The sequence below is a fragment of the Thalassophryne amazonica genome, chromosome 7 (genome assembly GCF_902500255.1).
Source record: "Thalassophryne amazonica chromosome 7, fThaAma1.1, whole genome shotgun sequence".
Lineage (NCBI taxonomy): Eukaryota > Metazoa > Chordata > Actinopteri > Batrachoidiformes > Batrachoididae > Thalassophryne > Thalassophryne amazonica.
The window spans coordinates 25369334-25385449 of record NC_047109.1 but is presented as its reverse complement, the minus strand read 5'-3'; the positions used below and the strand labels follow the sequence as shown (position 1 = coordinate 25385449).

Below are 16116 nucleotides of genomic sequence, written 5' to 3'. Positions count from 1 at the left end.
ATTTTGGTTGTGTGTTGCACACAGCTGCGCACAGAGATGCAGCTCGTTTGTTTTCTGTCACCAAAGGGGTTTTTTTCATTTTTAGCACTTTGGCTCCCTCTTTTGGTGACTTAGTCACATTACCGTTAAGCTCTTAAGTTAGAACAGTTGTGTTCGATTTGTTTGAGCTTAACAGTATACGTCACTGATTTGTTTTGTGTTAGTTCATTTCGTGTGGGTGTTTTTTGAGTTGGTTTTTGTGTGGGATTTATTTTTTTTGTTTTTCTTTTTCTTTTTCCACTGTTTGTGTCTGGGGTTGTGACCCTGCAGCCTGTCTAAGAAGAAAAAAAAAAAAAAAAAAGGACCCAAACAACTGTATGTTGGTCTGTTAGTCTTTGTTTTTATTTATTTTTGTTTCACCTCCCCAGGGTTTAATGGGACGGTCCCCTGGGGGGTGATGGGGTGGTACTTGGTTTTTTTTTCTTTTTTTTGTTTTTTGTTATGCCCTCTCTTCTCCTCTGACTCCAGCCGGGTGAGCCGTAGTGTCGGCGTTGCTGGAGGGGTGCAGTTTGGTTGTGCTGGGCATTTCCCAGGTAGCCTCTGCACCCGGGGGGGGGGGGGGGGGGTTTGGGGTATTTTCTTTTTCTTCCCTCTCTTCTCCTCTGGCTCCAGCCGGGTGAGCCGTAGTGTCGGCGTTGCTGGAGTGGTGCAGTTTGGTTATATTGGGCGTTTCCCGGGTAACCTCTGCACCTGGGGGGGGGGTGTTTTTTGATTCCCTGTTCCACCTCTGGCTTCAGCACGTCTTTGGCCGTCTGCCATCGGCGTGGCTGAGGTTTGGGGCAGTGGGATATACCCGCAGCTAGTGGCTGGTGTAGAAGTCGGAGGAGTGGCGCCGTTTTGTGCCGTTTGCCATAACCGCTGTTCCACTCCTCCCGGTTGGCTTCTGGGGTATAGTCACGGTTGGTGACACTGGACGTGCTTCCAGTTTACACTGCGCCAAGGGGGTGGGGTTGGGGTTGTTTTGTTTGTATGTTTTTTTTTTTCTCTCTCCTTGTTTTTCCCCCCAGTTTCCGCCCTCAGGGTTTGACTGTGGTGTCCTCTGGGGGGGAAAGGGCTGTGGGTCCATCTAGCCATAGACGGCCGGGGCTGGGTCCGTTGGTCATGAGGGGAGGCGTCTCCTGGGGTTGACGAGTGGTCCTCTGGGAGGCGCTGGGAGTCCCAGTGGGTGACGTTGGATCCCAGAGGGACCTCGGCTATGGTTATTACTCCTGGAGCTGGCGGGAAGTCCTCTGGGGGGTGTTGGTCCCTAAATGTCGTTTGGGGGGGGGGGGGGGGGGTTTTAGCACTTTTTTTTGTAAGCTTAAGTTTGGGGTTTTTCTTTTCTCCTCTTCCCGGGTTTGATGGGACGGTCCCCTGGGGAGGGGGGGTGTTTTGGTTGTTTGTGTTTGTCTTTTTTGTTTTATGACTAAAGACCGAACATGGTTGGATAAAGGCTGACCGCACAGGTTTAAGAACTCCTGGCCACACCTGTGCTAAGTGACTGACTGAAACAAAGGCAAGGATGCAGCCAGAGGAGAGGACATCAACCATTCTGTTGGAAGACGAATGCAGATGCGGTTTCCAGCCATGGTCCCTGGAGGGGGGTGTTTCTCCTGGGCCAGGTTTGTGTGGTCGCCGGGAGGCTTCCCGTGAGGGTGGGGTACTGTTGTATGGCTGGGGGGGCCTGGCTGCCTTTTGTTTCTGTCTTTTGTTTTTCCTTCCAGGTGGCTTGCATTTGGGACTGAGTGGCTGTGTTGCTGAGGTTATCAGGACCTCAACCTGATCACCTGCGGCTCGTCAGGACTCACAGCTGTGGTGCATCTATATGGATTGGAACATGGTGGCATTTAAGACTGGAGTATACAGTGTGTATTTGCCAGAGACTCGACCTTGTGACCAGACGGGTGAGATCGTCGTCTCGGGAGCCATCTCATCATCAGTGGATGCAGAGAACGTCCAGGGTTTGATGCACGGTCTGTGAAAGAGGAGGGGGTGAGGTCTCACGCTCGTCAGCACACTTCCTGAGGTACGTTAGATTTTGTGACTAACGTTTATACAGTCCAGTAAATGTGGTGTCCCTCACACCTATTATATTGAGCTGTACGTTAGTCATGTATCGGCTTCCACTGCAGTGGAGTTTTGTGAACTGGATGTTCCATGCCTGCAGGTTGGAAAGCTGATTAGTAATTAAGCCAGGAAGTGTTTGCTGTTTATGTACACCTTTGAGTGGTCTCTCTGTGTGTAGAGTGTGGACTCACATAATGGTTCCTTCTTTCACAGACTCGGTTTGTTGCGGCCACCTGGGGGGTGTCGGCGGGGTCCTTGGGTCCGAACGGCTTCTGGCTCCGGACCGTTAGCGCTGCTGGGAGCGCACCGTATCACCACCACGCCAGACCGCACATTCTTTTGTTGTTTTGTATCACATCACTGTTATGTATTAAATTCAGTTAGCCTTTGTACCGGGCTCTGCTTATTTCATACTGGGTCCTTCAAACGCTGGTCGGTTCTCCGAGCTGCGTCCGACACATAACAATTATGGTGAGAAACAAGCGAGAGAGCGAGGAGTGAATTAATACACAGCCAGCGCATAGCCAACAAGATAAATCTGTGAATGCATAGCTGGAGCTGCACACACGCTGTAGCTTTCAAAGTTGTGTTTTTAGCAACTAACCAGGCCACCATGCACCATTTTCAGTTCCCAAACATAATCTCTTGTCTCCATTTCCAGTTTTAGAAAGCATGAAAAGTGATCTGATTTGTATACATATCCAATTTAAATAGAGGAGAGATTAGAGGCACATCAATCTTGGCTCAGCCCCCAGGAACGAAGAAAAAGGTTACTAAATTTATCACACTGCCTTCTGTTGTTGCAGATTTAAATATGGGAGTTGGAGTCTGACTGGCCGTCCTCTGAGGGAGAATAAAGCTCCACCTCTGTGTACTCTCACAGAACAGAGACCATTAATTACACACACACATACACTGATTGTTCCTCGTAGAAAATAACTAATCTGTGTGGCACATGGTCCAGAAATGACTGGACTGGCTGAGTCATGTCTGCTCTCACAAGTCTTCTCCTTTGCTGTGACGTACTAACTGTGAATTTAATATGTAATTAAAGGGGAAGCTTAGGAGTTTGTAAACTGGACTCTATTTTTAGTTTTTTTTTTTTTTTTTTAATTCAACTTTTCACTTAGGACAAAAACAATAAAAACTGGTATAGTATGTAGTTAAAATACTATACACAGCCTGCTCAGAGTGCCGCCCTCATTGGAGCGACATCTCTGCTGCTTTGGCATTGTGGAACAGCCCCCCCCCAGGAGCTCTATAAACACAGCTTATAATTATATATATATATATATATATATATATATATATTAATATTTAATTTCCAATGTGACACATTCCATAACATTCTCCAAAGAAAATTAAATATTTTGTATAATCTCACTTTGATGATGAGAACTGACAAATGACAATTCGGATCAACATTATATTCAATATTATTAAAACTATGTTCAGTGGAATTACATTTTTTTTTTTTTAAATTGAGCTCCTGTGCAGAAGTAAATTCTAAAGAATCAGCAGTAATCCTATTAAAAAAATCCACAAACCAAAAAAGCAGTCAAATTAGGCCTAATTTCATGATGTAAACATATGCATGATACAAAAAATCATTTCCCATAATTGATTATACCGAAGCTGATACAACAACACAGGCATAACCATTAATAAACAAATAATTTTTCCAAGTCCAAAAGCTGCCTTACCATCATGATTTTAGCTTCCTCCGGGATCCATTTAATTTAATTAACACTTTACAATTTCTCGTCCAAGTCGCTTGCATTTTCTGTTGTCTCCAGAGGATTCTGGCTTGTCTTGCTTTGTCGACATTGTTTTTGTCAGGTGTTCAATGACGTACACGTACGTTCCTCTCAGCTTTTTAGACTGCTGCAACAAATCGTTCTTAACTTTCTGTTCATGAACTGGATATGATGGCTGGTTTAGACTTGCTGTCTTTCTTTGGGAGTGAATGACAGTCTGCAGTGTCACTGTTGTTAAGTGGATGTCATTTGAAGAAAAGAAGTTGATGATCTGCTGCTCCAGGGAGTGGGTTTCTCTCGGCGTTTCACCCATAACATTTTTGCTGCTGGCACAAGCGCGGTCATACCCCTGGGGCACTTGTGGCCCTGAGGTATGACCGATGTCTGGTGTTCAATCCTGTTACATAACATCTTCCATCCTTGTATACTGTTCCAGATCATCCACTCGTTTTTACAGAAGGTCTGATTTTATTGTCTTTTTCCTGCATCAATTCCTCAGTTCACCTACCTCCTTCAACAGACCCAGTAATTCAGTCTGTTTTTTAACGCGCTGCTGAGTTCTTCAGACTAAAAGTTCAGTGACTGTTTATCTCATCCAGTTCTTCTCCACTTATTGCCTTCTTTGGTGGCATGATGAACAATTTATCAGCTTCGGCGGGCTAGGTAGCTTAGCAAGCTACAATGAGCCTGGTCCTGGCTTGATAGTTTCCACCGCTATAGCTGTGAGCCAGGAGGTATCTTGCCGCTGTATCTCACTGTGACCTTGAAATTAACTGTAATCGACTGGTGTTGGGATCACCCAAGTACATACTTACTTATTTCATGCCAGGGGCTAAAAGTGATTGTATTCCCCTTTCATTTGTTTGTGTTGTTCTATCATCACTGCTGCTGTGACACTGCAATTTTCCACATGTGGGGCTAATAAAGAAATATCTTAAAATAGACTAATAGAATATTTATCCATAAAATATTGATATGCAGGAACAATATTCAATAATTTTCTCTCTCCAGACTGAAGCTTGAGTTTTATATATATTTCCAAAGCAACATAAAAATACATAGTAATGAATTTATAGTTAATATAATGACATATGAAAGATCTACTTTATTACATTTTAAATCATATACTCAAACATAAAAGGTAGTCACTCCTATTTAATTTTTTCCTTTGATTTAGATCCTTTACCCAAAGGCTTAGTTAAGCATGTAAAAAAATTACTCATTGACAATAAAATGTATTTTAACTGAACTGCAAACGGCAGAAAATAGAAATATAAATAAGCTACAATTTAAACAGTTAAAACTGAACTAATTAGCCTTAAACTGCCCCTGTGCCAACTTTTTTGGAATGTGTTGCAAAGCACTAAATGCAGGAATGGGTGTAAATTAACAAATGAAAGCTGACCCACACACAACATGAAATATCTTAAAAGTCATACGATCTGCAATAAAAATAGAAGTCAAAGTAATGCCAGGATCACTGCGGGGTTATTTGTATTTTTCACACTGCCCCCAATATTTCTGATTTGGGGATGTAAAACCCAGAAATGATACATTCATGACCTAATTTACCGCACCTCATGCCCCATGATGTTGGGACAGGCTCCAGATCCCCATAACCCTTAATTGGACTAAGTGGTTGAAGTGTGTGATTTACATTAGATTAGATAGAACTTTATTAATCCCTTGGGAAGATTCCCTCAGGAAAATTGAGGTTCTAGCAGCATTGGATAGCAACACACATGGTAAGAAGCACACAGAGTATCCAAAATAAAAGTAAGAAACCAATTGCAAAATGTTAATATAAATACCAGAAATACTGCTCGCTACCGGCTTCTACTGCTCCCATCTTTCCCGTCCTCTGTCTTCCTGTTTTTCAGTCTGTTGGTCTGCACTTGGGAAGGAGCAGTCTGTGGCTGAAGAGGCTCCTCTGGTCGATGATGATGGTGTGGTACAGGGTGACTGGCATCGTCCATAATGTCCAGGAGTTTGTACAGTGTTCTCTTGTCTGCCACCATCACCAGAGGGTCCAGCTTTATGCCAACCACAGAGCCAGCCCACCTGATCAGTTTGTCCAGCTTTTTGAATGTGCTGCCCCCCAGCACACCATGATGTAAAAGAGGACACTGGCTACCACGGACTGGTAGAATATCCACAGGAGTTTCCTGCAGATGTTGAATGACCGCAGCCTCCTCAGGCAGTACATCCTGCTCTATCCCTTCCTATATATGGTGTGGGTTGTCCAGTTTGCTGTCCAGCCACAGCCCGAGGTATTTGTAGGAATCCATAGCCTGCACCTCAACTACCTCAATCAGAACTGGTCGCGGCTTTGGTCTGGACTTCCCAAAGTCAAAGACCATCTACTTTGTCTTCAAGGTGTTGAGCTGTAGATGGTTTGTGTGGCACCAGACAGCAAAGTCCCTCACTAAGCTCCTGTACTCCTCCTCCCTGTCATCCCTGATACATCCAACTTCTGGATGTGACACAGGTCAGAGTGGTAGTAGATGTCCGAGGTGTACAGGGTAAAGAGAAGAGGGACCAGGACCATGCCCTGCGGTGCTCCAGTGTTGCTGATCACATTGTCAGACAAGGTATCCCTCATCCTGGCATACTGCAGCCTGCCAGTGAGGTAGTTGGAGATTCATGTGACCAAGTAGGGGTTCACTCAGATCCTGTTCAGTTTGTCCTGACGTACAGGGACTGGATGGTGTAGAAGGGCACTCAAGAATCCAGGAAGAGAATTCTCACTGTGCTGCTTCCCTTATCCAAGTGCGAGTGGGGTCGGTGTAGCAGGTATAGGATGGCATCTCCCATGCCAACACTTGCCCTATTTGCAAACTGCAGACAGTCCTGGGCATGTTGCACCTGGGGTTTGGGAAGGCTGAGGAAGAACTGCTCCAATGACTTCATCAGGTGTGAAGAGTGCCACTGGTCGTACATCATTCAGCTCACTGGCCGGTTCTACTTATGAACTGGAACATGCAATATGTCCTTCCAGAGGATGGGCACTCTCCCTAGCTGCAGGGTAAGGTTGAAGATACGTTGGAGTGCTTCTCCCAGTTCAGCCGCGTAGGTCAAGGCCTGCTGCTTTCCTAGAATGAAGCTTCCTCAGCTGTCCTCTGACCTTGTCTACAGTGATGTATGGAGGAGGTTGTGTTGAGGTGGGGGAGGAGGAGAGGGCTGCTGTTGTGATGTCTGGGGGGAGGTGTGCTGAGGGAAGGCGAGATGCCTGCAGTGAGGGAAGGGTGGGGGGACATGTACTGGTTGAACTGGTTGAAGAATCGTCAAGTTTGTTTGTCTTCTCTATTGTCCCCCCTACAACTCTCGTCTTTGTGTGATGTTTTCACACCTTCCATAGACCTCCATCATGTTGTTTTCTTTCAGCTTTTGCTACACCTTTTCCTGTACCTGTCCTTTGCTTCCTTCACAGTGTTTCACCTCCCGTTGTGCTGCCTTCATCGCCTCCATGTCTCTGCTTCTGAAGGTTGGCTTCTTCCTATTGAAGACAGCTTTGACTTTCCGCATTACCCATGGTTTTGTTATTAGGATAACAGCGGCCAGTCTTGGTTGGGGAGACCCTCGTCTGCACAGAAGTTAAGATAATCCATCGGACAGTGTGTCACCATGTGGGTTGATCAGCTCATCCAAGACCGTGGTGTTGTAGCAGTCTCTCAGGGCACCTTCCATTTCAGGGAACCACCTCCTGACGCAGTGAGTGGTTACCTGCTGTCTTTGGACTAGGGGAGTGTACTGTGGCTGTAGGTGGACCAGGTTGTGGTCAGACTTCCCTAGAGGGGGGAGGGGGAGGGGTGTGACTCTTTATGCATCACTCACAATAACATACAGCAAGTCAATTGTCCTGTTGTTTCTTATTGGACAGTCCACAACCTGGTGAAAAGCAGCCAAAGAATAATCCAAAGTTGCATGGTTAAAATCACCAGAAATGATCATCAATGCCTCAGGTGCTTTGCCTGCAGCCTTGCTATAATAGAGTGAATCTGCTCATATGCAATGGCTGCGTCCGCTCTTGGAGGGATATAAACACAGATGGCAATCATGTGACTAAGCTCCCTCGATACATAGTATGGCTGCAGGCTAAGTCCAAGCAACACAAGACCATCTTTATGGAGATATGTCCTGGGTTACTACACCAGCGGTTGTTAACATACATGATGAATCCCCCGCCTTTGCTTTTCCCACATGCCTTAATGTTTGTCAGCTCTCACAGCAGTGAATACCAGTTCTAGTTAGCTTACGTTACGAGGTGGGTTAGCCATGTCTCCGTGAAGATAAACAGCTGCTCTCACAGTAAATCTGCTGGTTTTTCAGACCAGAAAGCTTGTTGGTCTTGTTCAGTTGCGAGTTCACATTTCCCATGATCACAGAGGGAATCGATGGTTTGTAGTGGCTTGGTTGTCTGCTAGCGTAGCCTTTAGCTTAGCCCCAGCCTTGCAGCCCTTGGTTCTCCTCAGTTGCCAGGATGGGGTGTCGTATTCCGGCTCCTGCCTTTGTTTTCAGAGCCAGAAGTTCCTCTCTTGAATAAATGGAAAAACCTGGCACCTAGTAGCGTTAGAAAGTTACAAATATCCATGGGATTATGGATAAAGCGCATAATGTCTTTGTGAGAAGAATAGAAGGTAGAAAGAATAGGAAAAAAACAGCTAAAAAAAAAAGGAGGGTAACACTGGAGAGCTACTGAAGAGGCAGCCGTCTCCCACAGTGCCAACTACATATACTGTAATTTATATGAGAAATTCAAGAGCTTTTCTACCTGTTTCTCACAGTGGCCAAAGTCTGGACCCTGGTCTGGCTGAAAGAAGGTCGTTTTCTCCACGGTTCTTCGCCACCTCAATCAGCCCCATCGCTGTCCTTACTGGTGGCATTACGAGCGTGGACAATACCATCACCTGAGACACACGCACAAGGGTGAAGAGTACAAATCAAAATGGATTCCAGCAGTTAAGCACAGCATGACAAGAAATATCTGAACTCCAACCTGGCCAATTTAAAACACTTGTTTAATCACAGGAAAGAGCTGCTTTTGTACTTTGAGGACTACATGCACGCATTAAGTTACAGTCTCAGTGTACTCCATTACTTTAAAGGCGAGGTGGAGAGGATGATGTTGTCACCTTGGCTGACTGTGAATGCATTCTGGAAAATTTTGCAGTGAGGTGGTGCTTGGATTCAGTTATTCTTGACTGGTGATCTGGATGTTTGTGATTTATTGGTGTTCCTACATAGATAATGGCTGTGAAAATGCCAGCAGAAGAACCCAAAGAGTCTTTCTTCTTTAACCAAAGAAATCTACGGCAAAATTAAGACAAACTCCAGAATTAATGTAAAAAAAAACAAATACATTTTAGAACCAAGTTTGTTGGGGTTTTCTTTCAAAACTGTTTTTAGTCACATTTCTTTTAAGTAATTCCTTTGTCAAACTACCCTGATCATGCTGACAGCAATGAAGCCTCTGAATACTCTTATTTTGAGAGATCTGTTGCTTGCAGTAAGTTTGATTTGAAAATTTAACTGAGGAAGGAACGAGTGAGACTGAAAAGAGCAGCCCTCTGCATGGCGGTGGAAGCTCTATGACCAACATCAGGACAAGTTTATTTGACGCAGTGGAACCGGCCTGTGATATATGACTGGAGTTCTGTTATAGCTGGGTTTGGCACACCAGAGGGGTTTTTATGGTGAATGCCTTCTTACTCTGCGCCACACATCTGGCTATGAGGTAGCTAGCTTTTAAAGCACATTTAGAGTTGCCAGTCAGTGACACGATAGAGCTTGTCTGCATCTGTAGCCCAGTTTCTTTTTTCTTGATGCCTCACTACCACCATAGGTGAGAAGCTGCATTGTATTCCATGTATCATTGGGCGGCCCCGTGGTTGAGATTAACTGGTCAATACCACACCCAAATTTCACAAGTTCTTAGAAGTTATTTTGTCAAAATGTATTTATTTTTTATAGCACCACCTAGCAGTTTTTACAGGGCATTTTCTGGATATGGCTAGGTCATTCTGTGCTCTACCAAAATCCCAAATTTCATGCCATTTGGTAGTGCCATTCCTGAGAAAATGCATCATAAAGTAAAGAGCATCATACATAGTCAAACTCAAAGCCATGAAAACTGCAAACAGAGCAACAAATTTTCAGGTTAAAGGTGCAATTGTTGAGATTTACAAAGCAAATAATGCTTTGACACCTATGTGTCTTTTCTACATCAAAAATCCAGAGATGAGTTTCAATATTATGAACAAAAACGTTTCTAGGTGCAAATGGACATGACCTACAAGGTTATAAAGGGTTCACTCCTCCAATCGTAATGGTATAACATTTTCCTGTGGTTGACCCCATGGATTAAAAGTTATTAGTTGTCAACATGTTTTTAGTAATTATAACACCACCTAGCATTTTTCACTGTCCAAATAGAGGGCCCACAGATCTACTAACCCTGTAAATTTTACATTTCAACTCCACCTGGTTTATGCTGTCCACTGACTTTTTGTGTAGAAAATATAAAAATAACATTCAGCACCAAAATAATAGGGTCATTCAACCAACTTCATAAGACCCCCTTTGATTTTTAAAACGTTTTATATTCTTATGGCAGAGTAATAAAAATATTATACCTCATGAAAAAATACTAGGCCAAAATTGCATTAATTTTGATTAACATTTCCCGGGTCCACACTGAGATTGATAGTCCATTTCATAGGTGGTCTGAAACCATACGGGTGTTTCCTTTCAGATGTAATAGAATTATCTTGTCCACAACAATCTTTGCATTGTCCCTGTGTATTCTGTTGGATGGTGTATTCCGCGCTGATCCTTCACGTTGATGAAACATCTTATGACCTGCTCGTTGGTTGGTAGCCTGCAGTCTGTAAATTTGTCATCTTTCTCTGTTATTCCAGCTGCAAGACCAAATATAGCAGCAGATGCACAAGTATTCCTTGCTTTTTTTTTATCTGCTTTTGCCATTTTGTCATCCTCTGTCAATGTACAATGTAGCACATAACCGTACTTCTAGAAAAAATATATTTCTGGGAAGACATATTTCTGGGAAACTGGAACTGATAGTGGAAAAGACTGATATAACCACTTAAAATTCTGGGAAAATGAAAACATTAGTGCTTGCAGTAGTTTTTAATCACCTATTCTGTTGTGTGGGCCGCCAGAAGAGGAGGTACTGCTGGCCCACCACCAGAGGGCGCCCTGCCTGAAGTGCGGGCTTCAGGCACGAGAGGGCGCTGCCGCCCCACAAGAGCAGCTGAGGTGACAGCTGTTACTCATTGGCTATGACAGCTGTCACCAATCATCTGCGCCTCACCCCTGATAAAAGCAGGAGGACACCTCCACCACGTCGCCGAGATATTGTCCTATCAAGGAGGTAATTTGTTCTCAGCCATTGTTTTGTCTACCACAGACAGTATTTGCTTGTGTTATTTTTGCAGTAGGTTTTGTGAGTGCTTGCAGCTGGAGGCTGGGTTTGGACTGACGTCTTCACTCCAAACCTTTGATAAGTACACTTACTACTGCAACGTGCCAGCTTTCTGGTGTTAAGGTGGAGGGTGTTTTTCCACCTGACTTGCTGACTGTTTTTGCTCTTCGCCAGCAGTACCAGATCCGCCACGCGGAGACGGTGGCCACCTGGGGGAACTCGGGACTTGGCGGCTCCAGTATTCTCCTGGTTCGGTGGCGGAGGAATTCGTGTGGTTCCGGTTCTTCTCCAGACGGACGTCTCCTATCGTCGAGCCTGCCCACACGACACCTTGATTGATTGACTTTGTATTCATTCTGAAATCTGTTGTGTGTAGTTGTGGCATTCACAACAGTAAAGTGTTCAGATTGACTTCTTCTATTGTCCGTTCCTTTGCGCCCCCTGTTGTGGGTCCGTGTCACTACACTTTCACAACAGGATATCTCGGCCAGCGTCATGAACTCCGAGGGGCGTCACCCAGCTGTTGAATGGCCAATGGGAGAGCAGAGTGCACAGGCGTCTGCAAGAGGCGTGATTGGTGAGTTGCAGCACATCCTCACCGCCTTTACTGCTCGGTTGGATCAGATGACCGAGCAAAACATCCTCCTGAACCGCAGGGTGGGAGGCTCTCTCCGTACAGGTGGGCAGCGAGCGCTCAGGGCGCTGCTGCAGCTCCTCCTCCTGCTGACCCTGTGCAGGATATAACGTTCCACTGGTCATTCAACGACCCCTCCCACCATCCCCTGAAGCATACATAAGCCCCCCAGGAGCCGTATGGAGTTGTGTGGAGACATGCGCGGACTTTCTTATGCAGTGTTCGCTCGTCTTTGCACAACGTCCCGTCATGTACGCGTCTGATGCTAGTAAAGTAGCTTATGTGATTAATCTGCTTCGAGGAGAGGCACGCGCTTGGGCTACGGCGCTTTGGGAGCAAAATTCACGGCTCCTTCATACGTACACTGGGTTTGTGAGGGAGTTCAAAACCGTGTTTGATCACCCTAACAGGGGAGAGACCGCTTCAACTGTGCTGCTGTCAATGAGACAGGGACGCAGGAGCGCAGCCGCTTATGCAGTCGACTTCCGCATTGCGGCTGCGAGGTACGGCTGGAATGATGCTGCGCTCCGCGCCGCCTTTGTAAACGGACTGTCGTCGGTCCTGAAGGAGCATCTGGTGGCTAAGGACGAACCACGGGAATTAGATGGGCTTATCGACCTCGTTATACGGTTAGACAACCGGTTGGAGGAACGCCGTCGGGAGCGAGACGAAGGACGTGGCCGGGTACGCGCCGTCCCTCTCCCTTCCGGGGTCGAAGAGGTTCCGCCCTCCCCACGCTCCACAGCCACAGCGCTCCGTGGGGCAACAGCTCCCCCTGCTGACGTTGCTAGGGAAACGCACAGGGCCAAAATGAGAACAGATGACAGAATGAGGAGGCTGGTCCGCGGGGAGTGTTTTATCTGCAGCTCAAAAGAGCACATACAGAAAAACTACCCCAAACGGCCACAACGACAACACCCGCCCTTAGAGACTGGGCTAAGGGGGGGTCATAACATTCACGTGGGACACACACATATAGCCACACGACTCCCAGTTACAATCCTGAGCGGGGATTTAACCCTTCAAACCCCAGCACTGGTGGACACGGGGTCAGAAGGGAATCTGCTAGACAGCAGATGGGCAAGGGAGGTAGGGCTCCCTCTGGTGGCGCTTCAATCGCCATTGCAGGTGCGGGCACTAGATGGCACCCTTCTCCCTTTAATCACGCACAAGACACGACCTGTAACTCTGGTGGTGTCTGGAAATCATAGGGAGGAGATTGAGTTTTTTGTGACTCCTTCTACCTCCCGCGTGATTTTGGGTTTCCCGTGGATGTTGAAACACAATCCCCGGATTGATTGGCCGTCTGGGGTAGTGGTTCAGTGGAGCGAAACCTGCCATCGGGTGTGTTTAGGATCCTCGGTTCCTCCCGGTTTACATGCTAAGGAGGAGGTCAAAGTCCCTCCCAATCTGACGGTGGTGCCGGTTGAGTACCACGATCTTGCTGACGTCTTCAGCAAGGATCTGGCACTCACCCTTCCCCCGCACCGTCCATATGATTGTGCCATTGATTTGGTTCCGGGCGTTGAGTTCCCGTCCAGCAGGCTGTACAACCTCTCACGACCTGAGCGCGAATCAATGGAGACCTACATCCAGGACTCATTAGCTGCCGGGCTGATCCGGAACTCCACCTCCCCGATGGGTGCAGGTTTCTTTTTTGTGGGCAAGAAAGATGGTGGACTCCGTCCATGCATTGATTACAGGGGGCTGAATGAGATCACGGTTCGCAACCGATACCCGTTGCCGTTGTTAGATTCCGTGTTCACCACCCTGCATGGAGCCAAAATCTTTACTAAGCTGGATCTTAGGAATGCGTATCACCTGGTTCGGATCCGGAAGGGAGACGAATGGAAGACGGCATTTAACACCCCGTTAGGTCACTTTGAGTACCTGGTCATGCCGTTCGGCCTCACCAATGCCCCCGCGACGTTCCAAGCCTTGGTTAACGACGTCTTGCGGGACTTCCTGCACCGGTTCGTCTTCGTATAGCTGGACGATATTCTCATCTTTTCTCCGGATCCTGAGACCCATGTCCAGCATGTACGTCAGGTCCTGCAGCGGTTGTTAGAGAACCGACTGTTTGTGAAGGGTGAGAAGTGCGAGTTTCACCGCACTTCTTTGTCCTTCCTGGGGTTTATCATCTCCTCCAACTCCGTCGCCCCGGATCCGGCCAAGGTCGCGGCGGTGAGAGACTGGCCCCAACCCACGAGCCGTAGGAAGCTGCAACAGTTCCTCGGCTTCGCAAATTTTTACAGGAGGTTCACTAAGGGCTATAGTCAGGTAGTTAGCCCCCTGACAGCCCTGACCTCACCAAAGGTTCCCTTCACCTGGTCGGATCGGTGCGATGCCGCGTTCAGGGAGTTGAAACAGCGCTTCTCTTCTGCACCCAGTTCTGGTGCAGCCCGATCCCAGTCGCAGTTTGTGGTTGAAGTGGACGCCTCTGACCCAGGGATAGGAGCCGTGCTATCCCAGAGCGGAGAGAATGATAAGGTTCTTCACCCGTGTGCCTATTTTTCCCGCAGGTTGACCCCAGCAGAACGGAACTATGACGTGGGCAATCGAGAACTCCTAGCGGTGAAAGAGGCTCTTGAGGAGTGGAGACATCTGTTGGAGGGAGCGTCAGTGCCATTCACGGTTTTTACTGACCACGGAACCTGGAGTATATCAGGACCGCCAGGCGGCTGAAACCCAGGCAAGCCCGCTGGTCACTGTTCTTCGGCCGTTTTGACTTCCGGATAACCTACCGCCCCGGGACCAAGAACCAGAGGAAGGATGCCTTGTCCCGGGTGCATGAGAATGAAGTCAAAACCGAGCTGTCGGATCCACCGGAACCCATCGTACCGGAGTCCACTATCGTGGCCACCCTTACCTGGGATGTGGAGAAGACCGTCCGGGAGGCCCTGGCACGGAGCCCGGACCCTGGAACAGGGCCAAAGAACAGACTGTACGTCCCACCAGAGGCCAGGGCTGCCGTCCTGGACTTCTGTCACGGGTCCAAGCTCTCCTGCCACCCAGGGGTGCGTAGGACCGTGGCAGTGGTCCGGCAGCGCTTCTGGTGGGCGTCCCTGGAGGATGAAGTCCGGGCATACATCCAGGCCTGCACCACCTGCGCCAGGGGCAAGGCGGACCACCAAAAGGCACAGGGACTCCTTCAGCCGCTTCCTGTGCCTCATCGCCCCTGGTCCCACATCGGTCTGGATTTCGTCACGGGCCTCCCGCCGTCCCGTCTCAAATATACTACTATCCATCCATATTTTAAACCCGATTAATCCAGTTTAAAGTCACCAATTCACCTAACCTGCACGTGGGAGGAAGCTGGAACACCCGGAGGTGACCCACACGAACACAAGGAGATCATGCAAACTCCACACAGAAAGGACCACCAAATCTATTAAGTCACTGATAGTTTGTATCTTAGTTTTGATCCAAGACCATTTCAAATCCAGACACTCGATTTCTCACTCAGCTTCTGAAGTGCTGCAAACATGAAATCCATTAATCCCACAAAGATCACAGCATTTTTAATAAAGAGCATCTCCAATAAAGGCAACAAAGCCACTGGTTTCTATAACCCCACCAGATACCAGGTACATACAAGCACTGAAGAGTGTTGGAGCCAGAACACATCCCTGATGAACACCAGCACTCACTGGGAAACAGTCAGAACCTGTTCCTCTTTCTCACAGCAGTCACAGTAACTGCTGGTAGGCTGGTTACGATATCCAGCAGTGAAATGTGCCTTTTTCAGCAACTGTTAATTATATTCTACAAACAGGTCTTTACTACGTACAAAGTCTGACACAAAGTCTGATATGCATGACAACACACAGCTGCTTTTAATGATACAACTACAATGGTCGGCGGCTCAGTTGCTCACATGACAGCGACACAGTAGTCTAATGAAGTATTTGATCAGTCCGTGTAAAACATGCTAATATGCAATAACTCACCTCTAAAATCCAGAACAAGCTTGCTCTGAGAGCACAATATTCCCCACTGGCAAATGCTGCTTTGGTACAAGTGCTGCACATTATCAACCTACAACAAGGATTTCCATCTAAAAGGGTGAGAGGTGTTGATTTCAGAATGCAGGCACCCACTCATAAAATTAACAGAGTCAAGCTTTGTTAATCAAGGTCCATAATTCTGGTAAAATGGGCCCAACTCAAACAATAAGACAATATGCGTATTACCAA

At 47.0% G+C, this 16116-nt stretch overlaps 1 protein-coding gene across 1 annotated transcript in view; it reads right to left on the bottom strand.

Annotated features, from left to right (window-relative positions):
* ascc3 (activating signal cointegrator 1 complex subunit 3) overlaps window positions 1-16116 on the bottom strand; it is a 626361-nt gene that overhangs the window by 230030 nt on the left and 380215 nt on the right. Inside the window, 2 exon segments of the mRNA XM_034173960.1 lie at window positions 8614-8667; window positions 8669-8749. Coding sequence (XP_034029851.1) covers window positions 8614-8667; window positions 8669-8749 — 135 coding nt within the window.